The sequence below is a fragment of the Symphalangus syndactylus genome, chromosome 13 (genome assembly GCF_028878055.3).
Source record: "Symphalangus syndactylus isolate Jambi chromosome 13, NHGRI_mSymSyn1-v2.1_pri, whole genome shotgun sequence".
Lineage (NCBI taxonomy): Eukaryota > Metazoa > Chordata > Mammalia > Primates > Hylobatidae > Symphalangus > Symphalangus syndactylus.
In genome coordinates this window covers 34801349-34825048 of record NC_072435.2, presented here as the reverse complement: position 1 = coordinate 34825048, position 23700 = coordinate 34801349, and the positions used below count along the sequence as shown (strand labels likewise).

General features: G+C 49.4%; 3 protein-coding genes across 5 annotated transcripts; all 3 read left to right on the top strand.

Moving 5' to 3' along the window:
- Positions 1–2205: 2205 nt before the first annotated feature.
- LOC134732110 (proline-rich protein 23D1-like) lies at positions 2206–5928 on the top strand. Its single transcript, XM_063614847.1, has 4 exons — positions 2206–2475; positions 3568–3632; positions 3871–3938; positions 4177–5928. Exons 1-4 carry the CDS (start codon positions 2399–2401, stop codon positions 4807–4809), a joined length of 843 nt encoding a protein of 280 aa, XP_063470917.1. The 5' UTR covers positions 2206–2398; the 3' UTR covers positions 4810–5928.
- A 4087-nt stretch (positions 5929–10015) lies between these two features.
- On the top strand, positions 10016–13738 carry LOC134732109 (proline-rich protein 23D1-like). 2 transcript variants are annotated; one of them, XM_063614846.1, is made up of 3 exons: positions 10019–10285; positions 11378–11748; positions 11987–13738. In XM_063614846.1, exon 3 carries the CDS (start codon positions 12038–12040, stop codon positions 12617–12619), a length of 582 nt encoding a protein of 193 aa, XP_063470916.1. In that variant the 5' UTR covers positions 10019–10285; positions 11378–11748; positions 11987–12037; the 3' UTR covers positions 12620–13738. The 2 variants fall into 2 exon arrangements, with proteins under 2 accessions (XP_063470915.1, XP_063470916.1); XM_063614845.1 differs by having other exon boundaries at positions 10016–10285; positions 11378–13738.
- A 4089-nt stretch (positions 13739–17827) lies between these two features.
- LOC134732108 (proline-rich protein 23D1-like) lies at positions 17828–21550 on the top strand. Of its 2 annotated transcripts, XM_063614844.1 has the most exons (3): positions 17831–18097; positions 19190–19560; positions 19799–21550. In XM_063614844.1, exon 3 carries the CDS (start codon positions 19850–19852, stop codon positions 20429–20431), a length of 582 nt encoding a protein of 193 aa, XP_063470914.1. In that variant the 5' UTR covers positions 17831–18097; positions 19190–19560; positions 19799–19849; the 3' UTR covers positions 20432–21550. The 2 variants fall into 2 exon arrangements, with proteins under 2 accessions (XP_063470913.1, XP_063470914.1); XM_063614843.1 differs by having other exon boundaries at positions 17828–18097; positions 19190–21550.
- Positions 21551–23700: the final 2150 nt, after the last annotated feature.

Sequence of the window (23700 nt, the reverse complement as noted above, 5' to 3'; positions counted from 1 at the left end):
GGGATTACAGGGGTGAACGACCATTCCACCCTGGACAGTATTCTTTACTGATGTATTTATTAATTCACTAACATGAATATTCTAACATTACAAACTAGGCCATTCAACACAACTATGTATTAAGATATAGTTAAGGAAAGAATGTACTAAAAGCGATTGGGAACATTAACATTGCTTTCCACACATTTTCTTTTTAAGAACGGACATGTGTTTATCACAGTTCTGGAGGCTGGAAGTCCAAGATGAGGGTGCCAGCATTATCTGGGTCTGGTGAGGACCCTCTTCCAGGTTGGAGACTGTCATATCCTCCCTGTCTCCTCTCATGGAAGGTGCTGGCGAGCTCTCTTCTGTCACTTTCAGAAGGGCACTAATCCCATCTACGAGGGCTCCACCTTCATAATCTCATCATCTCCCAATGGCCCCACCTGCTAATACCTTCACATTGGAGGTTTGAGGGTTAAAATTTAAGCCTAAAGGAAAAAACCTTTTCTTTTTGAGACACAGGCTTGCTCTGTTGCCCAGGCTGAAGTTGAGTGGCACGATCTCGGCTCTCTGCAGCCTTGACATCCCAGGCTCAAGCGATCCTCCCACTTCACCTTCTGAAATACCTGCGACTACAGGCACTTACCACCACACTTGGCTGATTTTTAAATTTTTTGTAGAGGTGGGGACTCGCTACGTTGTCCTGGCTGGTCTCTACCTCCTGGGCCCTTGGGCTCAAGCCAGCCTCCTGCCTTTGCCTCCCAAAGTACTGGGATCACAGGCATTAGCCATCACTCCTAGCCCAAGATATTAATACAGTAAATATTAACACCTATCTCGGATTGGATATCTCATAACGATTACAGGTGGTCACAGGTTACAAGGGTAGTGATAATGGAATCACCACGATCTTGGTGATGCACCATCTAAAACTCCTGCCTTCCTCAATTCTGATCACAGAGATGAAGACCACATGAAACTCTTGCACGTTTTCTTTCACGATTTGGCCTAGAAATGATACATCCAGTCTCCTGGATTTTAGAATGTCCATTTTGAAAATCAAGGAGATGAGGCCAAGACGGTCTTCTGTGTGTGCAGAATGAGATGAGAACTGCATAAATGTCTGAGGCAGTTATTCCATAATTCTCCTATTCACCAATTGTTTTTACACCCCAGATGGAAGGAAGGAAGGAAGGAAGGAAGGGAGGGAGGAGGGAAGGAAGGAAGTAAGGAAGCAGGGAAGGGGAAGGGAGGAAGAAAGGAAGTGCGGAAGGAGGGAGGGAGGGAGGGACAGAGGGAGGGAGGGAGGGAGGGACAAAGGGAGGGAGCGAGGGAGAGACGCAGGGATGGAGGGAGGGAGGCAGGAAGGGACGGAGGGACGGAGGGAGGGACGGAGGGAGGCAGGGAGGGAAGGGACTTAGGGAGGGAGGAAGGGAAGTGATGGAGGGAGGGTGGGAGGCAGGAAGGAAGGAGAAAATATCTGAAAGAAAGAAGAAAAGGAAAGATAGAAAGAGAAAATATCCACCGAAAACACAATGAGTTAACACCAATGGACTTTCTCCATTCAAAGAAGGGTCTGCACCCCAGGAACAGCCACTTCATCCTGGTTAAACACACACACACACACACACACACACGCTTTCTTAGCACATTCAGAAATCCAATCCAAGTTTCCTTCGGGTCATCGTGAGATTCGCAGCAGTATTTGTCAAATGCTCTTAGATTGAACTCCTACAGCACCTTCTTACTTGGATAGGAAGAAAGAAGGCAGCTGATTTAGAAAAAATGGCAGGAATTCAAGGAGAGTCGCTCGGAGATGCTTGTGAATTTCCTTCCGCTTCTGTTCCCTTGACACTTCATTTCATATACATCACATGCCCCAGGACAGCCACTGTGAAAGTTAACATGTTTTTATTGCATGAAAATATAAAAGGCACACATTAAAATCTCTTTGAGCGATAGATGAATTGGGTATTACAGCAAGTGTCTATCATTATTAGGCAAGACCTAGAGGTTGGGAGGGGGCAGGAAACAGGTCGCCTGTTGATGGGATTAGGCAGCTTCTGTTGATTGGTCATCTATCGATTGAGCTATGGCTAAATCCTCCTTGAGGGCCCCTCCCATTGTCATACCGGGAACAGCCAATCACATCAGTTCCTGCTGACAAATCCCCTGGCTCCACACCCTGTTGACAGTATAAAGGATTCCCCCAAGAGCTCAGTTGTCAGAGCCTGATGCACCTGCCGCTGGCTGGCCACGGCCCCGTCGCTCCACAGCGCAAGTCTTCGGGAGCAGCTTTGGGGCTGACACCGCTCTCTCAAATTAAGTAAAGGATCCAGAAACCAAAAAGAAATCTTTGCAGGACACAGACAAACACTGGCATTGGCTGACTTGGAGAACCCTGGAAGTTTTCACCATGAAAGGTTCCCGGCGCCCAAGAAGCCCCAGTGATTCCTGCACGGAATCCAAGAGCGAACACGCGGGAGAGAGCGGGTGAGCTTTGCTATGTGCTGGGGACACCTGCAGGGTGACCTGCCTGTGGGGTGTGTGGGTGTGTGTTGGAGAGAGAGGGGAAGGGAAAGGAGACGCATGAACCTGCCATGAGATTGGGTGTTTTGAATTTGGGGCAAGAGGGAAGTGAGTTGCCCCTAAGTCATCACAAGGTGCTGGGAAGGCTTCTACAACCCAACCACACACATATCTCAGGGCAGCCCCACTTTCAATCCACCCAACCAGCTCCACAGGGAATGGGCTCTGTGGTCTGCAAGAAGGGAGATTGTAGGACCTGATGTCAGGAGTTCATGATCTACTGAGGAAAAAAAGAAAGAGCAGTTTCCCCCTTTTTTAATTTTTAATTTTTATATTTGTATTATTTACTGATTTATTTTATTGAGACAGCGTCTCACTCCGATGGTCCACACTGGAGTGCAGTGGCGCGGTTTTAGCTGACTGCAGGCTCCACCTCTGAGTCTCAGGCCATCCTCCCGCCTGAGCCTCCTGAGTAGGTGAGACCACAGGCGTGCACCACCGTGCCCCACTAATGTTTTGTATTTTTAGTAGAGACTAGGTTTCACCATGTTGCCCAGGCTGCTCTCAAACTCCTGGACTCAAGCAATCCTCCTACCTCGGCCTCCCAAAGTGCTGGGATTATAGGCGTGTGCCATCATGTCTGACAAATTCCTTCCTCTCTTCTTGCTTTTCTTGGAATCCTAAGACCCCGTTCCTATGTTACCTCTACAGACAGAGGTGCCACATTTCCGGCATCTCAACGTCTTTCTCCAGGTCCTCACACCCAAGGAGAGGTTTCTAACTCTCGCCTGCGTGAGCTCCTGAAAGGGTAAACTGCTCCCTGCGGGCACCGACCCTCCTTCCCTGCCTTTTCTTCACCCAGGGAAGCTCAGGTAGATGGGGTGAGAACAAGAACAGCTGGGAGTTAGGACAGATTGGGAGCAGGTCTCACAGGAAGTGGATGACGAGTCCGTGACCTTGAATGAAAGGCAGGGAAGTGGAGTGAATTCGTGGGGATTCGGGGAATTGGACGTCAGGTAACTGCCCGAAATCTGACTGTGTCTCTCTGTCCTACAGCTCCAGCAGCACGCAATCGAATGCCCCAAAACGCCAGAAAGTGGAGGAGCTGGGTCCTCAGCCAGGTGAGGCATCTTCTCTTTTTCATCCTGAGTCTCCTGCTAGGAAGCCTGTGTCCCATCACATCATGAGATGAGCAGCTGTGCTGTCCAGAGTGTCGGGAGCTTCCTCCTGCAGCTCCGTGGGCGGGTGTCCTGTACCTGGCTTCTTCTGCATTTGGTCTTTCTCACGGTGGCACCTTTAACCCTCAAGGGCATCCTGCATGACAAGGGCTTTCACCTGCACACTCTGCTCTCTCCACAGGTGTAGAACCAGCTCCAGTACAGCCAGGTCCCCACCACCCTGCACAGCAGCCCCTGGAGCTGCCCCAGGTAAGGTCGCTCCATCTAGGTGGGCGCGGGTGAGACAGGTCTGCCTGAGCTCCAGGCCCTAGGGGACTTCCAGGAAATGACCCTCCCAAGGGGCGTCAATGAAAGTGCAAATTCTGGGTGTCCCTGCAGGGTTTAATTTATGCCTGGGGAAGTTACCGACAGCTCTCCTGCCTTGGTCTGTCCCTGTTTGAGCCCCCCCTCAGAGGACAATGACTGACCCATGGCTTTTCTCCCCCAGGGCCCACAGCTTCCCCACAGGAAGCTGATCATCGTGGTCCTGGAACCAGGAATGCTCCTGCACCTGCGGCTGGGAGAGGAGGTCTTGCTGCTGGACCCACAGGGAGCCCTGCGACTCAGCCTCGTCAGTGTGCTCCTCCTGGTGGTCCCTGAGCAAGTCCTGATGTCCTTGAAGGATCTCTTGTACCCTGCCCATGCCCGCTGGCTCCTGTTCACGAGCACAGAGACTGTCTGGGAGATTGACATTGAAAATGGATCTGTGAGAGCCCAGAGAGCAGAGAATGTGTGCGTGGCGCCTTCAGTAAAAGAGAGTGAGGCTCCCCAAGGCTTCCTGCCCGTGATGGGACCCCCGTCAAACCTTGTGCATGGAATCGGCCCTTCTTCCCGGCGTGTCCTCTACCTCAAACCTTGCTACAGAGCCGCTGTGCCCCAGGGCTCGTCCCAAATGCCCAAGCCTAGGCCCTGGAGACAGGCTCTGCCTGAAGAATTCAACTTGGATCTCCATGGCCTGGAGCCCCTGCCCAACTCTGCCCTCAGACCTCTACCTCCCTCACCCAGTCCGGAGCCCACAATCTGCCACGAGGTTCTATGGAGGCCAATGTGCAAGGCCCGAAGACGTCTCTTCTCAGGCTGATGGGCCGTGAACCCTCAGGCACCAGATGGCAATCAGAGATGCTCTGTTCAGAATGAAGCACGCCTGCGTTTTCATGGTGTCTGCCTGCACAGGTGTCTCTGCTCCTCGGAGGAGAGATGCTGCGCGAGCTGGAGAGGTGGAGAAATGCTCCGTCCTCTCACCTGAACCTTTGCTCTGCCTCAGATGCTCTTGATTTGTATAAAAGAGCAACCTTGAGATTGGGGCACAAAATATTTGCAAATCTATACACGCAAGGACTGCTCATACCCAGAATACACGGAGACTTGTCAATACTCCAATGGAACAAACAAACGATTCTGTTCAAAACCCAGCAAGAGACTTGAGCAGACATTTCCTCAAAGAGGATGCAAACAAACACTTCAGAAAGTGTTCAGTATCCCTCCCCGGGGAAATGTATGTCAAATACACCTTGAAATACAACCGAGAAGCTCTTAGAGAAGCCACCATGACAATGCCTGACCGTCCCAAGCGCTGCAGAGCATGTGGAGAAAGTGGAACGCTCTGACAGTGCCGGTTGAAATCCAAATGGGACAACCCGCAGGGAGAAAGAGTTTCATTGATTCCTAATCAATGCAATAGGCACTTCTTGGAACCATCTTTCCCACCCTGAGATAGTTGTTCTAAAGAAATTAGAACTCATGTGGACAAGGTTGAGGGCAGAGGCTTCTAGCACCTGTCCTCACCATCGCCAAAACATGGAAGGCACTTTAATGTCACTCAGCAGTGACTAGAAACAGGAACTGTGACCCATTCTTTCAATGGGATGCAATTCAGCAATGAATGGGCTGGGATTTTTGTTTGTAAATTCAGTTCCAAGAATGAGTAGTGAATAAGTTGTTGGAACACTTGAAGGTATGTTTGGACTCTTAGGCTATGTGAGACTTATCCCGAGATTGTAACTCTCATGAAATTGACACGCACATCAAGCCTGTGTGATCGACATTCAGTTTCCAATTGAGGTTTGCTGTAAAACACATACTAGATTTTGCATCAGATAATGAAGCCTTGTAGCATGTATCTTATTCATCACTGCAATGTAAATTCTATTGCTGTTGATTCTATCTGTATTTCTTGGGTTAAATAAAAATGTTAAAATGATTTTCGTCTATTTGCGTTTATTTGCTTTAATGTGTTTGCCCAAAAATCTCCATTTCTGGGCCGGGCGAGGTGGCTGATGCCTGTCATCCCAGCACTTCCGGAGACCGAGGCGGGTGGATCACGAGGTCAGGAGATCGAGACCTTCCTAGCTAACACAGCGAAACCCCATCTCTACGAAAAAACAAATACAAAAAAATCAGCTGGGTGTGGCGGCGGGCGCGCGTAGTCCCAGCTACTCGGGAGGCCGAGGCAGGAGAATGGCGTGAAGACAGGAGGCAGAGCCTGCAGTGAGCCGAGGTCACTCCACTGCACTCCAGCCTGGACGAGAGTGAAAGACCCTGTCTCAAAAAAAAAGAAAACTAAATCTCCATTTCTGCCCACGCCCAGTACTTCCCACTTGTAAACCCAGCACATCGGGAGGCTGAGGGGCGCTGATCACTAGAGCCCAGGAGATGGAAACCAGCCTGGGCAACATGAGGAAACCCCATATCTAGACACAATGCAAAAACTAGGCAGGTGTGGGATCTCCCCACTCCAGAGGCTGAGGAGGGAGGATGCCTTCAGTCCAGGAAGCAGAGGTTGCAGTGATCTGAGATCGTGCCATTGCACTCCATCCTGAGTGACAGAGTGAGACCCGCTCTAAAAATAATTATAATAATAAATAAAGTAAAATGAAATAAAACTCCATTTCTACAGCAAATTGTTTTATTTCTGTTGGGTACAAGGCACAGATGGTAGAGCCCACAGTAAGTGGATTGAGAGGAGCTTTCTCCAGGCAAAAGAGCATCCGCCACTCCACAGATAACAGCACACACACACACACACACACACACACACACACACTCAAACAATCACAAAAGACATCTACGAGTCCATTTATACCCCCACCACAGGTCATCTTCAGATTTCCCCCAGCGTTTCTCAAATGCATGAGTTTGCACTTCTAAGGAGTCTTTTGTGAATAGATCCCCAGAGGTGGTCTCTTTGGACTATTATAGGGGAGTCACAAATAGAAACTCTCTCACAACATCTCATATGCTGCCCCCTTTTTTTTTTTGAGACACAATCTCCCTCTGTCATCCAGGCTGGAGTGCAATGGGACCATCTCAGCTCATCTCACTACAACTTCCGCCTCCCAGGTTCAAGCAATTCTCGTGTCTCAGCCTCCCAAGTAGCTGGGTCTACAGGTGCACCCCACCATACTTGGCTAATTTTTATATTTTCAGTAGAGTTGGGGTTTCACCACATTGGTCAAGCTGCTCTTCAACTCCTGACATCTGGTGATCCGCCCGCCTCGACCTCCCAGAGTGCTGGGATTACAGGCATGTGCCATTGTGCTCGGCATACTTCCATTTTTTAGGAGTTCAAACAAATTCTGGGTAACAATCCCCAAAAGAGTCACTGTAAAAGTCAATTCATTTTGTACTATGGAAACATTAGTAAGACACATAAAAAAAAATCATTTCAGCCAATAAATAAAGAGGCTAGAGAAAAAGTGAGAATCACTCTTATGCCATGTCTACTGGAATGGGTGGGGGGTGGGGCAGGGCTCTCCTGGCCCACCAGGAAGCACCAACACTAGCCGATCAAATGGTCAACAAACAGCATTCTTTTTTTTTTTTCTTTAATTTTTTGAGATAGAGTTTAGCTTTTGTTGCCCAGGCTGGAGTGCAATGGCGCGATCTCAGCTCACCACAACCTCTGCCTCCCAGGTTCAAGTGATTCTCCTGCCTCAGCCTCCCGAGTAGCTGGGATTAAAGGCACGTGCCACTATGACAGGCTGATTTGTATTTTTAGTAGAGTCAGGGTTTCTCCATGTTGGTCAGGCTGATCTTGAACTCCCGACTTCAGATGACTGGCCCCCTTGGCCTCCCAATGTGCTGGGATTACAGGGGTGAACGACCATTCCACCCTGGACAGTATTCTTTACTGATGTATTTATTAATTCACTAACATGAATATTCTAACATTACAAACTAGGCCATTCAACACAACTATGTATTAAGATATAGTTAAGGAAAGAATGTACTAAAAGCGATTGGGAACATTAACATTGCTTTCCACACATTTTCTTTTTAAGAACGGACATGTGTTTATCACAGTTCTGGAGGCTGGAAGTCCAAGATGAGGGTGCCAGCATTATCTGGGTCTGGTGAGGACCCTCTTCCAGGTTGGAGACTGTCATATCCTCCCTGTCTCCTCTCATGGAAGGTGCTGGCGAGCTCTCTTCTGTCACTTTCAGAAGGGCACTAATCCCATCTACGAGGGCTCCACCTTCATAATCTCATCATCTCCCAATGGCCCCACCTGCTAATACCTTCACATTGGAGGTTTGAGGGTTAAAATTTAAGCCTAAAGGAAAAAACCTTTTCTTTTTGAGACACAGGCTTGCTCTGTTGCCCAGGCTGAAGTTGAGTGGCACGATCTCGGCTCTCTGCAGCCTTGACATCCCAGGCTCAAGCGATCCTCCCACTTCACCTTCTGAAATACCTGCGACTACAGGCACTTACCACCACACTTGGCTGATTTTTAAATTTTTTGTAGAGGTGGGGACTCGCTACGTTGTCCTGGCTGGTCTCTACCTCCTGGGCCCTTGGGCTCAAGCCAGCCTCCTGCCTTTGCCTCCCAAAGTACTGGGATCACAGGCATTAGCCATCACTCCTAGCCCAAGATATTAATACAGTAAATATTAACACCTATCTCGGATTGGATATCTCATAACGATTACAGGTGGTCACAGGTTACAAGGGTAGTGATAATGGAATCACCACGATCTTGGTGATGCACCATCTAAAACTCCTGCCTTCCTCAATTCTGATCACAGAGATGAAGACCACATGAAACTCTTGCACGTTTTCTTTCACGATTTGGCCTAGAAATGATACATCCAGTCTCCTGGATTTTAGAATGTCCATTTTGAAAATCAAGGAGATGAGGCCAAGACGGTCTTCTGTGTGTGCAGAATGAGATGAGAACTGCATAAATGTCTGAGGCAGTTATTCCATAATTCTCCTATTCACCAATTGTTTTTACACCCCAGATGGAAGGAAGGAAGGAAGGAAGGAAGGGAGGGAGGAGGGAAGGAAGGAAGTAAGGAAGCAGGGAAGGGGAAGGGAGGAAGAAAGGAAGTGCGGAAGGAGGGAGGGAGGGAGGGACAGAGGGAGGGAGGGAGGGAGGGACAAAGGGAGGGAGCGAGGGAGAGACGCAGGGATGGAGGGAGGGAGGCAGGAAGGGACGGAGGGACGGAGGGAGGGACGGAGGGAGGCAGGGAGGGAAGGGACTTAGGGAGGGAGGAAGGGAAGTGATGGAGGGAGGGTGGGAGGCAGGAAGGAAGGAGAAAATATCTGAAAGAAAGAAGAAAAGGAAAGATAGAAAGAGAAAATATCCACCGAAAACACAATGAGTTAACACCAATGGACTTTCTCCATTCAAAGAAGGGTCTGCACCCCAGGAACAGCCACTTCATCCTGGTTAAACACACACACACACACACACACACACGCTTTCTTAGCACATTCAGAAATCCAATCCAAGTTTCCTTCGGGTCATCGTGAGATTCGCAGCAGTATTTGTCAAATGCTCTTAGATTGAACTCCTACAGCACCTTCTTACTTGGATAGGAAGAAAGAAGGCAGCTGATTTAGAAAAAATGGCAGGAATTCAAGGAGAGTCGCTCGGAGATGCTTGTGAATTTCCTTCCGCTTCTGTTCCCTTGACACTTCATTTCATATACATCACATGCCCCAGGACAGCCACTGTGAAAGTTAACATGTTTTTATTGCATGAAAATATAAAAGGCACACATTAAAATCTCTTTGAGCGATAGATGAATTGGGTATTACAGCAAGTGTCTATCATTATTAGGCAAGACCTAGAGGTTGGGAGGGGGCAGGAAACAGGTCGCCTGTTGATGGGATTAGGCAGCTTCTGTTGATTGGTCATCTATCGATTGAGCTATGGCTAAATCCTCCTTGAGGGCCCCTCCCATTGTCATACCGGGAACAGCCAATCACATCAGTTCCTGCTGACAAATCCCCTGGCTCCACACCCTGTTGACAGTATAAAGGATTCCCCCAAGAGCTCAGTTGTCAGAGCCTGATGCACCTGCCGCTGGCTGGCCACGGCCCCGTCGCTCCACAGCGCAAGTCTTCGGGAGCAGCTTTGGGGCTGACACCGCTCTCTCAAATTAAGTAAAGGATCCAGAAACCAAAAAGAAATCTTTGCAGGACACAGACAAACACTGGCATTGGCTGACTTGGAGAACCCTGGAAGTTTTCACCATGAAAGGTTCCCGGCGCCCAAGAAGCCCCAGTGATTCCTGCACGGAATCCAAGAGCGAACACGCGGGAGAGAGCGGGTGAGCTTTGCTATGTGCTGGGGACACCTGCAGGGTGACCTGCCTGTGGGGTGTGTGGGTGTGTGTTGGAGAGAGAGGGGAAGGGAAAGGAGACGCATGAACCTGCCATGAGATTGGGTGTTTTGAATTTGGGGCAAGAGGGAAGTGAGTTGCCCCTAAGTCATCACAAGGTGCTGGGAAGGCTTCTACAACCCAACCACACACATATCTCAGGGCAGCCCCACTTTCAATCCACCCAACCAGCTCCACAGGGAATGGGCTCTGTGGTCTGCAAGAAGGGAGATTGTAGGACCTGATGTCAGGAGTTCATGATCTACTGAGGAAAAAAAGAAAGAGCAGTTTCCCCCTTTTTTAATTTTTAATTTTTATATTTGTATTATTTACTGATTTATTTTATTGAGACAGCGTCTCACTCCGATGGTCCACACTGGAGTGCAGTGGCGCGGTTTTAGCTGACTGCAGGCTCCACCTCTGAGTCTCAGGCCATCCTCCCGCCTGAGCCTCCTGAGTAGGTGAGACCACAGGCGTGCACCACCGTGCCCCACTAATGTTTTGTATTTTTAGTAGAGACTAGGTTTCACCATGTTGCCCAGGCTGCTCTCAAACTCCTGGACTCAAGCAATCCTCCTACCTCGGCCTCCCAAAGTGCTGGGATTATAGGCGTGTGCCATCATGTCTGACAAATTCCTTCCTCTCTTCTTGCTTTTCTTGGAATCCTAAGACCCCGTTCCTATGTTACCTCTACAGACAGAGGTGCCACATTTCCGGCATCTCAACGTCTTTCTCCAGGTCCTCACACCCAAGGAGAGGTTTCTAACTCTCGCCTGCGTGAGCTCCTGAAAGGGTAAACTGCTCCCTGCGGGCACCGACCCTCCTTCCCTGCCTTTTCTTCACCCAGGGAAGCTCAGGTAGATGGGGTGAGAACAAGAACAGCTGGGAGTTAGGACAGATTGGGAGCAGGTCTCACAGGAAGTGGATGACGAGTCCGTGACCTTGAATGAAAGGCAGGGAAGTGGAGTGAATTCGTGGGGATTCGGGGAATTGGACGTCAGGTAACTGCCCGAAATCTGACTGTGTCTCTCTGTCCTACAGCTCCAGCAGCACGCAATCGAATGCCCCAAAACGCCAGAAAGTGGAGGAGCTGGGTCCTCAGCCAGGTGAGGCATCTTCTCTTTTTCATCCTGAGTCTCCTGCTAGGAAGCCTGTGTCCCATCACATCATGAGATGAGCAGCTGTGCTGTCCAGAGTGTCGGGAGCTTCCTCCTGCAGCTCCGTGGGCGGGTGTCCTGTACCTGGCTTCTTCTGCATTTGGTCTTTCTCACGGTGGCACCTTTAACCCTCAAGGGCATCCTGCATGACAAGGGCTTTCACCTGCACACTCTGCTCTCTCCACAGGTGTAGAACCAGCTCCAGTACAGCCAGGTCCCCACCACCCTGCACAGCAGCCCCTGGAGCTGCCCCAGGTAAGGTCGCTCCATCTAGGTGGGCGCGGGTGAGACAGGTCTGCCTGAGCTCCAGGCCCTAGGGGACTTCCAGGAAATGACCCTCCCAAGGGGCGTCAATGAAAGTGCAAATTCTGGGTGTCCCTGCAGGGTTTAATTTATGCCTGGGGAAGTTACCGACAGCTCTCCTGCCTTGGTCTGTCCCTGTTTGAGCCCCCCCTCAGAGGACAATGACTGACCCATGGCTTTTCTCCCCCAGGGCCCACAGCTTCCCCACAGGAAGCTGATCATCGTGGTCCTGGAACCAGGAATGCTCCTGCACCTGCGGCTGGGAGAGGAGGTCTTGCTGCTGGACCCACAGGGAGCCCTGCGACTCAGCCTCGTCAGTGTGCTCCTCCTGGTGGTCCCTGAGCAAGTCCTGATGTCCTTGAAGGATCTCTTGTACCCTGCCCATGCCCGCTGGCTCCTGTTCACGAGCACAGAGACTGTCTGGGAGATTGACATTGAAAATGGATCTGTGAGAGCCCAGAGAGCAGAGAATGTGTGCGTGGCGCCTTCAGTAAAAGAGAGTGAGGCTCCCCAAGGCTTCCTGCCCGTGATGGGACCCCCGTCAAACCTTGTGCATGGAATCGGCCCTTCTTCCCGGCGTGTCCTCTACCTCAAACCTTGCTACAGAGCCGCTGTGCCCCAGGGCTCGTCCCAAATGCCCAAGCCTAGGCCCTGGAGACAGGCTCTGCCTGAAGAATTCAACTTGGATCTCCATGGCCTGGAGCCCCTGCCCAACTCTGCCCTCAGACCTCTACCTCCCTCACCCAGTCCGGAGCCCACAATCTGCCACGAGGTTCTATGGAGGCCAATGTGCAAGGCCCGAAGACGTCTCTTCTCAGGCTGATGGGCCGTGAACCCTCAGGCACCAGATGGCAATCAGAGATGCTCTGTTCAGAATGAAGCACGCCTGCGTTTTCATGGTGTCTGCCTGCACAGGTGTCTCTGCTCCTCGGAGGAGAGATGCTGCGCGAGCTGGAGAGGTGGAGAAATGCTCCGTCCTCTCACCTGAACCTTTGCTCTGCCTCAGATGCTCTTGATTTGTATAAAAGAGCAACCTTGAGATTGGGGCACAAAATATTTGCAAATCTATACACGCAAGGACTGCTCATACCCAGAATACACGGAGACTTGTCAATACTCCAATGGAACAAACAAACGATTCTGTTCAAAACCCAGCAAGAGACTTGAGCAGACATTTCCTCAAAGAGGATGCAAACAAACACTTCAGAAAGTGTTCAGTATCCCTCCCCGGGGAAATGTATGTCAAATACACCTTGAAATACAACCGAGAAGCTCTTAGAGAAGCCACCATGACAATGCCTGACCGTCCCAAGCGCTGCAGAGCATGTGGAGAAAGTGGAACGCTCTGACAGTGCCGGTTGAAATCCAAATGGGACAACCCGCAGGGAGAAAGAGTTTCATTGATTCCTAATCAATGCAATAGGCACTTCTTGGAACCATCTTTCCCACCCTGAGATAGTTGTTCTAAAGAAATTAGAACTCATGTGGACAAGGTTGAGGGCAGAGGCTTCTAGCACCTGTCCTCACCATCGCCAAAACATGGAAGGCACTTTAATGTCACTCAGCAGTGACTAGAAACAGGAACTGTGACCCATTCTTTCAATGGGATGCAATTCAGCAATGAATGGGCTGGGATTTTTGTTTGTAAATTCAGTTCTAAGAATGAGTAGTGAATAAGTTGTTGGAACACTTGAAGGTATGTTTGGACTCTTAGGCTATGTGAGACTTATCCCGAGATTGTAACTCTCATGAAATTGACACGCACATCAAGCCTGTGTGATCGACATTCAGTTTCCAATTGAGGTTTGCTGTAAAACACATACTAGATTTTGCATCAGATAATGAAGCCTTGTAGCATGTATCTTATTCATCACTGCAATGTAAATTCTATTGCTGTTGATTCTATCTGTATTTCTTGGGTTAAATAAAAATGTTAAAATGATTTTCGTCTATTTGCGTTTATTTGCTTTAATGTGTTTGCCCAAAAATCTCCATTTCTGGGCCGGGCGAGGTGGCTGATGCCTGTCATCCCAGCACTTCCGGAGACCGAGGCGGGTGGATCACGAGGTCAGGAGATCGAGACCTTCCTAGCTAACACAGCGAAACCCCATCTCTACGAAAAAACAAATACAAAAAAATCAGCTGGGTGTGGCGGCGGGCGCGCGTAGTCCCAGCTACTCGGGAGGCCGAGGCAGGAGAATGGCGTGAAGACAGGAGGCAGAGCCTGCAGTGAGCCGAGGTCACTCCACTGCACTCCAGCCTGGACGAGAGTGAAAGACCCTGTCTCAAAAAAAAAGAAAACTAAATCTCCATTTCTGCCCACGCCCAGTACTTCCCACTTGTAAACCCAGCACATCGGGAGGCTGAGGGGCGCTGATCACTAGAGCCCAGGAGATGGAAACCAGCCTGGGCAACATGAGGAAACCCCATATCTAGACACAATGCAAAAACTAGGCAGGTGTGGGATCTCCCCACTCCAGAGGCTGAGGAGGGAGGATGCCTTCAGTCCAGGAAGCAGAGGTTGCAGTGATCTGAGATCGTGCCATTGCACTCCATCCTGAGTGACAGAGTGAGACCCGCTCTAAAAATAATTATAATAATAAATAAAGTAAAATGAAATAAAACTCCATTTCTACAGCAAATTGTTTTATTTCTGTTGGGTACAAGGCACAGATGGTAGAGCCCACAGTAAGTGGATTGAGAGGAGCTTTCTCCAGGCAAAAGAGCATCCGCCACTCCACAGATAACAGCACACACACACACACACACACACACACACACACACACACACTCAAACAATCACAAAAGACATCTACGAGTCCATTTATACCCCCACCACAGGTCATCTTCAGATTTCCCCCAGCGTTTCTCAAATGCATGAGTTTGCACTTCTAAGGAGTCTTTTGTGAATAGATCCCCAGAGGTGGTCTCTTTGGACTATTATAGGGGAGTCACAAATAGAAACTCTCTCACAACATCTCATATGCTGCCCCCTTTTTTTTTTTGAGACACAATCTCCCTCTGTCATCCAGGCTGGAGTGCAATGGGACCATCTCAGCTCATCTCACTACAACTTCCGCCTCCCAGGTTCAAGCAATTCTCGTGTCTCAGCCTCCCAAGTAGCTGGGTCTACAGGTGCACCCCACCATACTTGGCTAATTTTTATATTTTCAGTAGAGTTGGGGTTTCACCACATTGGTCAAGCTGCTCTTCAACTCCTGACATCTGGTGATCCGCCCGCCTCGACCTCCCAGAGTGCTGGGATTACAGGCATGTGCCATTGTGCTCGGCATACTTCCATTTTTTAGGAGTTCAAACAAATTCTGGGTAACAATCCCCAAAAGAGTCACTGTAAAAGTCAATTCATTTTGTACTATGGAAACATTAGTAAGACACATAAAAAAAAATCATTTCAGCCAATAAATAAAGAGGCTAGAGAAAAAGTGAGAATCACTCTTATGCCATGTCTACTGGAATGGGTGGGGGGTGGGGCAGGGCTCTCCTGGCCCACCAGGAAGCACCAACACTAGCCGATCAAATGGTCAACAAACAGCATTCTTTTTTTTTTTTCTTTAATTTTTTGAGATAGAGTTTAGCTTTTGTTGCCCAGGCTGGAGTGCAATGGCGCGATCTCAGCTCACCACAACCTCTGCCTCCCAGGTTCAAGTGATTCTCCTGCCTCAGCCTCCCGAGTAGCTGGGATTAAAGGCACGTGCCACTATGACAGGCTGATTTGTATTTTTAGTAGAGTCAGGGTTTCTCCATGTTGGTCAGGCTGATCTTGAACTCCCGACTTCAGATGACTGGCCCCCTTGGCCTCCCAATGTGCTGGGATTACAGGGGTGAACGACCATTCCACCCTGGACAGTATTCTTTACTGATGTATTTATTAATTCACTAACATGAATATTCTAACATTACAAACTAGGCCATTCAACACAACTATGTATTAAGATATAGTTAAGGAAAGAATGTACTAAAAGCGATTGGGAACATTAACATTGCTTTCCACACATTTTCTTTTTAAGAACGGACATGTGTTTATCACAGTTCTGGAGGCTGGAAGTCCAAGATGAGGGTGCCAGCATTATCTGGGTCTGGTGAGGACCCTCTTCCAGGTTGGAGACTGTCATATCCTCCCTGTCTCCTCTCATGGAAGGTGCTGGCGAGCTCTCTTCTGTCACTTTCAGAAGGGCACTAATCCCATCTACGAGGGCTCCACCTTCATAATCTCATCATCTCCCAATGGCCCCACCTGCTAATACCTTCACATTGGAGGTTTGAGGGTTAAAATTTAAGCCTAAAGGAAAAAACCTTTTCTTTTTGAGACACAGGCTTGCTCTGTTGCCCAGGCTGAAGTTGAGTGGCACGATCTCGGCTCTCTGCAGCCTTGACATCCCAGGCTCAAGCGATCCTCCCACTTCACCTTCTGAAATACCTGCGACTACAGGCACTTACCACCACACTTGGCTGATTTTTAAATTTTTTGTAGAGGTGGGGACTCGCTACGTTGTCCTGGCTGGTCTCTACCTCCTGGGCCCTTGGGCTCAAGCCAGCCTCCTGCCTTTGCCTCCCAAAGTACTGGGATCACAGGCATTAGCCATCACTCCTAGCCCAAGATATTAATACAGTAAATATTAACACCTATCTCGGATTGGATATCTCATAACGATTACAGGTGGTCACAGGTTACAAGGGTAGTGATAATGGAATCACCACGATCTTGGTGATGCACCATCTAAAACTCCTGCCTTCCTCAATTCTGATCACAGAGATGAAGACCACATGAAACTCTTGCACGTTTTCTTTCACGATTTGGCCTAGAAATGATACATCCAGTCTCCTGGATTTTAGAATGTCCATTTTGAAAATCAAGGAGATGAGGCCAAGACGGTCTTCTGTGTGTGCAGAATGAGATGAGAACTGCATAAATGTCTGAGGCAGTTATTCCATAATTCTCCTATTCACCAATTGTTTTTACACCCCAGATGGAAGGAAGGAAGGAAGGAAGGAAGGGAGGGAGGAGGGAAGGAAGGAAGTAAGGAAGCAGGGAAGGGGAAGGGAGGAAGAAAGGAAGTGCGGAAGGAGGGAGGGAGGGAGGGACAGAGGGAGGGAGGGACAAAGGGAGGGAGCGAGGGAGAGACGCAGGGATGGAGGGAGGGAGGCAGGAAGGGACGGAGGGACGGAGGGAGGGACGGAGGGAGGCAGGGAGGGAAGGGACTTAGGGAGGGAGGAAGGGAAGTGATGGAGGGAGGGTGGGAGGCAGGAAGGAAGGAGAAAATATCTGAAAGAAAGAAGAAAAGGAAAGATAGAAAGAGAAAATATCCACCGAAAACACAATGAGTTAACACCAATGGACTTTCTCCATTCAAAGAAGGGTCTGCACCCCAGGAACAGCCACTTCATCCTGGTTAAACACACACACACACACACACACACACACACGCTTTCTTAGCACATTCAGAAATCCAATCCAAGTTTCCTTCGGGTCATCGTGAGATTCGCAGCAGTATTTGTCAAATGCTCTTAGATTGAACTCCTACAGCACCTTCTTACTTGGATAGGAAGAAAGAAGGCAGCTGATTTAGAAAAAATGGCAGGAATTCAAGGAGAGTCGCTCGGAGATGCTTGTGAATTTCCTTCCGCTTCTGTTCCCTTGACACTTCATTTCATATACATCACATGCCCCAGGACAGCCACTGTGAAAGTTAACATGTTTTTATTGCATGAAAATATAAAAGGCACACATTAAAATCTCTTTGAGCGATAGATGAATTGGGTATTACAGCAAGTGTCTATCATTATTAGGCAAGACCTAGAGGTTGGGAGGGGGCAGGAAACAGGTCGCCTGTTGATGGGATTAGGCAGCTTCTGTTGATTGGTCATCTATCGATTGAGCTATGGCTAAATCCTCCTTGAGGGCCCCTCCCATTGTCATACCGGGAACAGCCAATCACATCAGTTCCTGCTGACAAATCCCCTGGCTCCACACCCTGTTGACAGTATAAAGGATTCCCCCAAGAGCTCAGTTGTCAGAGCCTGATGCACCTGCCGCTGGCTGGCCACGGCCCCGTCGCTCCACAGCGCAAGTCTTCGGGAGCAGCTTTGGGGCTGACACCGCTCTCTCAAATTAAGTAAAGGATCCAGAAACCAAAAAGAAATCTTTGCAGGACACAGACAAACACTGGCATTGGCTGACTTGGAGAACCCTGGAAGTTTTCACCATGAAAGGTTCCCGGCGCCCAAGAAGCCCCAGTGATTCCTGCACGGAATCCAAGAGCGAACACGCGGGAGAGAGCGGGTGAGCTTTGCTATGTGCTGGGGACACCTGCAGGGTGACCTGCCTGTGGGGTGTGTGGGTGTGTGTTGGAGAGAGAGGGGAAGGGAAAGGAGACGCATGAACCTGCCATGAGATTGGGTGTTTTGAATTTGGGGCAAGAGGGAAGTGAGTTGCCCCTAAGTCATCACAAGGTGCTGGGAAGGCTTCTACAACCCAACCACACACATATCTCAGGGCAGCCCCACTTTCAATCCACCCAACCAGCTCCACAGGGAATGGGCTCTGTGGTCTGCAAGAAGGGAGATTGTAGGACCTGATGTCAGGAGTTCATGATCTACTGAGGAAAAAAAGAAAGAGCAGTTTCCCCCTTTTTTAATTTTTAATTTTTATATTTGTATTATTTACTGATTTATTTTATTGAGACAGCGTCTCACTCCGATGGTCCACACTGGAGTGCAGTGGCGCGGTTTTAGCTGACTGCAGGCTCCACCTCTGAGTCTCAGGCCATCCTCCCGCCTGAGCCTCCTGAGTAGGTGAGACCACAGGCGTGCACCACCGTGCCCCACTAATGTTTTGTATTTTTAGTAGAGACTAGGTTTCACCATGTTGCCCAGGCTGCTCTCAAACTCCTGGACTCAAGCAATCCTCCTACCTCGGCCTCCCAAAGTGCTGGGATTATAGGCGTGTGCCATCATGTCTGACAAATTCCTTCCTCTCTTCTTGCTTTTCTTGGAATCCTAAGACCCCGTTCCTATGTTACCTCTACAGACAGAGGTGCCACATTTCCGGCATCTCAACGTCTTTCTCCAGGTCCTCACACCCAAGGAGAGGTTTCTAACTCTCGCCTGCGTGAGCTCCTGAAAGGGTAAACTGCTCCCTGCGGGCACCGACCCTCCTTCCCTGCCTTTTCTTCACCCAGGGAAGCTCAGGTAGATGGGGTGAGAACAAGAACAGCTGGGAGTTAGGACAGATTGGGAGCAGGTCTCACAGGAAGTGGATGACGAGTCCGTGACCTTGAATGAAAGGCAGGGAAGTGGAGTGAATTCGTGGGGATTCGGGGAATTGGACGTCAGGTAACTGCCCGAAATCTGACTGTGTCTCTCTGTCCTACAGCTCCAGCAGCACGCAATCGAATGCCCCAAAACGCCAGAAAGTGGAGGAGCTGGGTCCTCAGCCAGGTGAGGCATCTTCTCTTTTTCATCCTGAGTCTCCTGCTAGGAAGCCTGTGTCCCATCACATCATGAGATGAGCAGCTGTGCTGTCCAGAGTGTCGGGAGCTTCCTCCTGCAGCTCCGTGGGCGGGTGTCCTGTACCTGGCTTCTTCTGCATTTGGTCTTTCTCACGGTGGCACCTTTAACCCTCAAGGGCATCCTGCATGACAAGGGCTTTCACCTGCACACTCTGCTCTCTCCACAGGTGTAGAACCAGCTCCAGTACAGCCAGGTCCCCACCACCCTGCACAGCAGCCCCTGGAGCTGCCCCAGGTAAGGTCGCTCCATCTAGGTGGGCGCGGGTGAGACAGGTCTGCCTGAGCTCCAGGCCCTAGGGGACTTCCAGGAAATGACCCTCCCAAGGGGCGTCAATGAAAGTGCAAATTCTGGGTGTCCCTGCAGGGTTTAATTTATGCCTGGGGAAGTTACCGACAGCTCTCCTGCCTTGGTCTGTCCCTGTTTGAGCCCCCCCTCAGAGGACAATGACTGACCCATGGCTTTTCTCCCCCAGGGCCCACAGCTTCCCCACAGGAAGCTGATCATCGTGGTCCTGGAACCAGGAATGCTCCTGCACCTGCGGCTGGGAGAGGAGGTCTTGCTGCTGGACCCACAGGGAGCCCTGCGACTCAGCCTCGTCAGTGTGCTCCTCCTGGTGGTCCCTGAGCAAGTCCTGATGTCCTTGAAGGATCTCTTGTACCCTGCCCATGCCCGCTGGCTCCTGTTCACGAGCACAGAGACTGTCTGGGAGATTGACATTGAAAATGGATCTGTGAGAGCCCAGAGAGCAGAGAATGTGTGCGTGGCGCCTTCAGTAAAAGAGAGTGAGGCTCCCCAAGGCTTCCTGCCCGTGATGGGACCCCCGTCAAACCTTGTGCATGGAATCGGCCCTTCTTCCCGGCGTGTCCTCTACCTCAAACCTTGCTACAGAGCCGCTGTGCCCCAGGGCTCGTCCCAAATGCCCAAGCCTAGGCCCTGGAGACAGGCTCTGCCTGAAGAATTCAACTTGGATCTCCATGGCCTGGAGCCCCTGCCCAACTCTGCCCTCAGACCTCTACCTCCCTCACCCAGTCCGGAGCCCACAATCTGCCACGAGGTTCTATGGAGGCCAATGTGCAAGGCCCGAAGACGTCTCTTCTCAGGCTGATGGGCCGTGAACCCTCAGGCACCAGATGGCAATCAGAGATGCTCTGTTCAGAATGAAGCACGCCTGCGTTTTCATGGTGTCTGCCTGCACAGGTGTCTCTGCTCCTCGGAGGAGAGATGCTGCGCGAGCTGGAGAGGTGGAGAAATGCTCCGTCCTCTCACCTGAACCTTTGCTCTGCCTCAGATGCTCTTGATTTGTATAAAAGAGCAACCTTGAGATTGGGGCACAAAATATTTGCAAATCTATACACGCAAGGACTGCTCATACCCAGAATACACGGAGACTTGTCAATACTCCAATGGAACAAACAAACGATTCTGTTCAAAACCCAGCAAGAGACTTGAGCAGACATTTCCTCAAAGAGGATGCAAACAAACACTTCAGAAAGTGTTCAGTATCCCTCCCCGGGGAAATGTATGTCAAATACACCTTGAAATACAACCGAGAAGCTCTTAGAGAAGCCACCATGACAATGCCTGACCGTCCCAAGCGCTGCAGAGCATGTGGAGAAAGTGGAACGCTCTGACAGTGCCGGTTGAAATCCAAATGGGACAACCCGCAGGGAGAAAGAGTTTCATTGATTCCTAATCAATGCAATAGGCACTTCTTGGAACCATCTTTCCCACCCTGAGATAGTTGTTCTAAAGAAATTAGAACTCATGTGGACAAGGTTGAGGGCAGAGGCTTCTAGCACCTGTCCTCACCATCGCCAAAACATGGAAGGCACTTTAATGTCACTCAGCAGTGACTAGAAACAGGAACTGTGACCCATTCTTTCAATGGGATGCAATTCAGCAATGAATGGGCTGGGATTTTTGTTTGTAAATTCAGTTCTAAGAATGAGTAGTGAATAAGTTGTTGGAACACTTGAAGGTATGTTTGGACTCTTAGGCTATGTGAGACTTATCCCGAGATTGTAACTCTCATGAAATTGACACGCACATCAAGCCTGTGTGATCGACATTCAGTTTCCAATTGAGGTTTGCTGTAAAACACATACTAGATTTTGCATCAGATAATGAAGCCTTGTAGCATGTATCTTATTCATCACTGCAATGTAAATTCTATTGCTGTTGATTCTATCTGTATTTCTTGGGTTAAATAAAAATGTTAAAATGATTTTCGTCTATTTGCGTTTATTTGCTTTAATGTGTTTGCCCAAAAATCTCCATTTCTGGGCCGGGCGAGGTGGCTGATGCCTGTCATCCCAGCACTTCCGGAGACCGAGGCGGGTGGATCACGAGGTCAGGAGATCGAGACCTTCCTAGCTAACACAGCGAAACCCCATCTCTACGAAAAAACAAATACAAAAAAATCAGCTGGGTGTGGCGGCGGGCGCGCGTAGTCCCAGCTACTCGGGAGGCCGAGGCAGGAGAATGGCGTGAAGACAGGAGGCAGAGCCTGCAGTGAGCCGAGGTCACTCCACTGCACTCCAGCCTGGACGAGAGTGAAAGACCCTGTCTCAAAAAAAAAGAAAACTAAATCTCCATTTCTGCCCACGCCCAGTACTTCCCACTTGTAAACCCAGCACATCGGGAGGCTGAGGGGCGCTGATCACTAGAGCCCAGGAGATGGAAACCAGCCTGGGCAACATGAGGAAACCCCATATCTAGACACAATGCAAAAACTAGGCAGGTGTGGGATCTCCCCACTCCAGAGGCTGAGGAGGGAGGATGCCTTCAGTCCAGGAAGCAGAGGTTGCAGTGATCTGAGATCGTGCCATTGCACTCCATCCTGAGTGACAGAGTGAGACCCGCTCTAAAAATAATTATAATAATAAATAAAGTAAAATGAAATAAAACTCCATTTCTACAGCAAATTGTTTTATTTCTGTTGGGTACAAGGCACAGATGGTAGAGCCCACAGTAAGTGGATTGAGAGGAGCTTTCTCCAGGCAAAAGAGCATCCGCCACTCCACAGATAACAGCACACACACACACACACACACACACACACACACACACACACTCAAACAATCACAAAAGACATCTACGAGTCCATTTATACCCCCACCACAGGTCATCTTCAGATTTCCCCCAGCGTTTCTCAAATGCATGAGTTTGCACTTCTAAGGAGTCTTTTGTGAATAGATCCCCAGAGGTGGTCTCTTTGGACTATTATAGGGGAGTCACAAATAGAAACTCTCTCACAACATCTCATATGCTGCCCCCTTTTTTTTTTTGAGACACAATCTCCCTCTGTCATCCAGGCTGGAGTGCAATGGGACCATCTCAGCTCATCTCACTACAACTTCCGCCTCCCAGGTTCAAGCAATTCTCGTGTCTCAGCCTCCCAAGTAGCTGGGTCTACAGGTGCACCCCACCATACTTGGCTAATTTTTATATTTTCAGTAGAGTTGGGGTTTCACCACATTGGTCAAGCTGCTCTTCAACTCCTGACATCTGGTGATCCGCCCGCCTCGACCTCCCAGAGTGCTGGGATTACAGGCATGTGCCATTGTGCTCGGCATACTTCCATTTTTTAGGAGTTCAAACAAATTCTGGGTAACAATCCCCAAAAGAGTCACTGTAAAAGTCAATTCATTTTGTACTATGGAAACATTAGTAAGACACATAAAAAAAAATCATTTCAGCCAATAAATAAAGAGGCTAGAGAAAAAGTGAGAATCACTCTTATGCCATGTCTACTGGAATGGGTGGGGGGTGGGGCAGGGCTCTCCTGGCCCACCAGGAAGCACCAACACTAGCCGATCAAATGGTCAACAAACAGCATTCTTTTTTTTTTTTTCTTTAATTTTTTGAGATAGAGTTTAGCTTTTGTTGCCCAGGCTGGAGTGCAATGGCGCGATCTCAGCTCACCACAACCTCTGCCTCCCAGGTTCAAGTGATTCTCCTGCCTCAGCCTCCCGAGTAGCTGGGATTAAAGGCACGTGCCACTATGACAGGCTGATTTGTATTTTTAGTAGAGTCAGGGTTTCTCCATGTTGGTCAGGCTGATCTTGAACTCCCGACTTCAGATGACTGGCCCCCTTGGCCTCCCAATGTGCTGGGATTACAGGGGTGAACGACCATTCCACCCTGGACAGTATTCTTTACTGATGTATTTATTAATTCACTAACATGAATATTCTAACATTACAAACTAGGCCATTCAACACAACTATGTATTAAGATATAGTTAAGGAAAGAATGTACTAAAAGCGATTGGGAACATTAACATTGCTTTCCACACATTTTCTTTTTAAGAACGGACATGTGTTTATCACAGTTCTGGAGGCTGGAAGTCCAAGATGAGGGTGCCAGCATTAT

Excerpts from the sequence above, each read along its gene's own strand:
- LOC134732109 (XM_063614845.1), top strand. The coding sequence starts at position 11,969 with ATGGCTTTTCTCCCCCAGGGCCCACAGCTTCCCCACAGGAAGCTGATC.
- LOC134732110 (XM_063614847.1), top strand. The coding sequence starts at position 2,399 with ATGAAAGGTTCCCGGCGCCCAAGAAGCCCCAGTGATTCCTGCACGGAA. Across the intron at positions 2,476-3,567 it reads GAACACGCGGGAGAGAGCGG|CTCCAGCAGCACGCAATCGA; the intron begins GTGAGCTTTGCT and ends TCTGTCCTACAG. Across the intron at positions 3,633-3,870 it reads GGAGCTGGGTCCTCAGCCAG|GTGTAGAACCAGCTCCAGTA; the intron begins GTGAGGCATCTT and ends CTCTCTCCACAG.
- LOC134732108 (XM_063614843.1), top strand. The coding sequence starts at position 19,781 with ATGGCTTTTCTCCCCCAGGGCCCACAGCTTCCCCACAGGAAGCTGATC.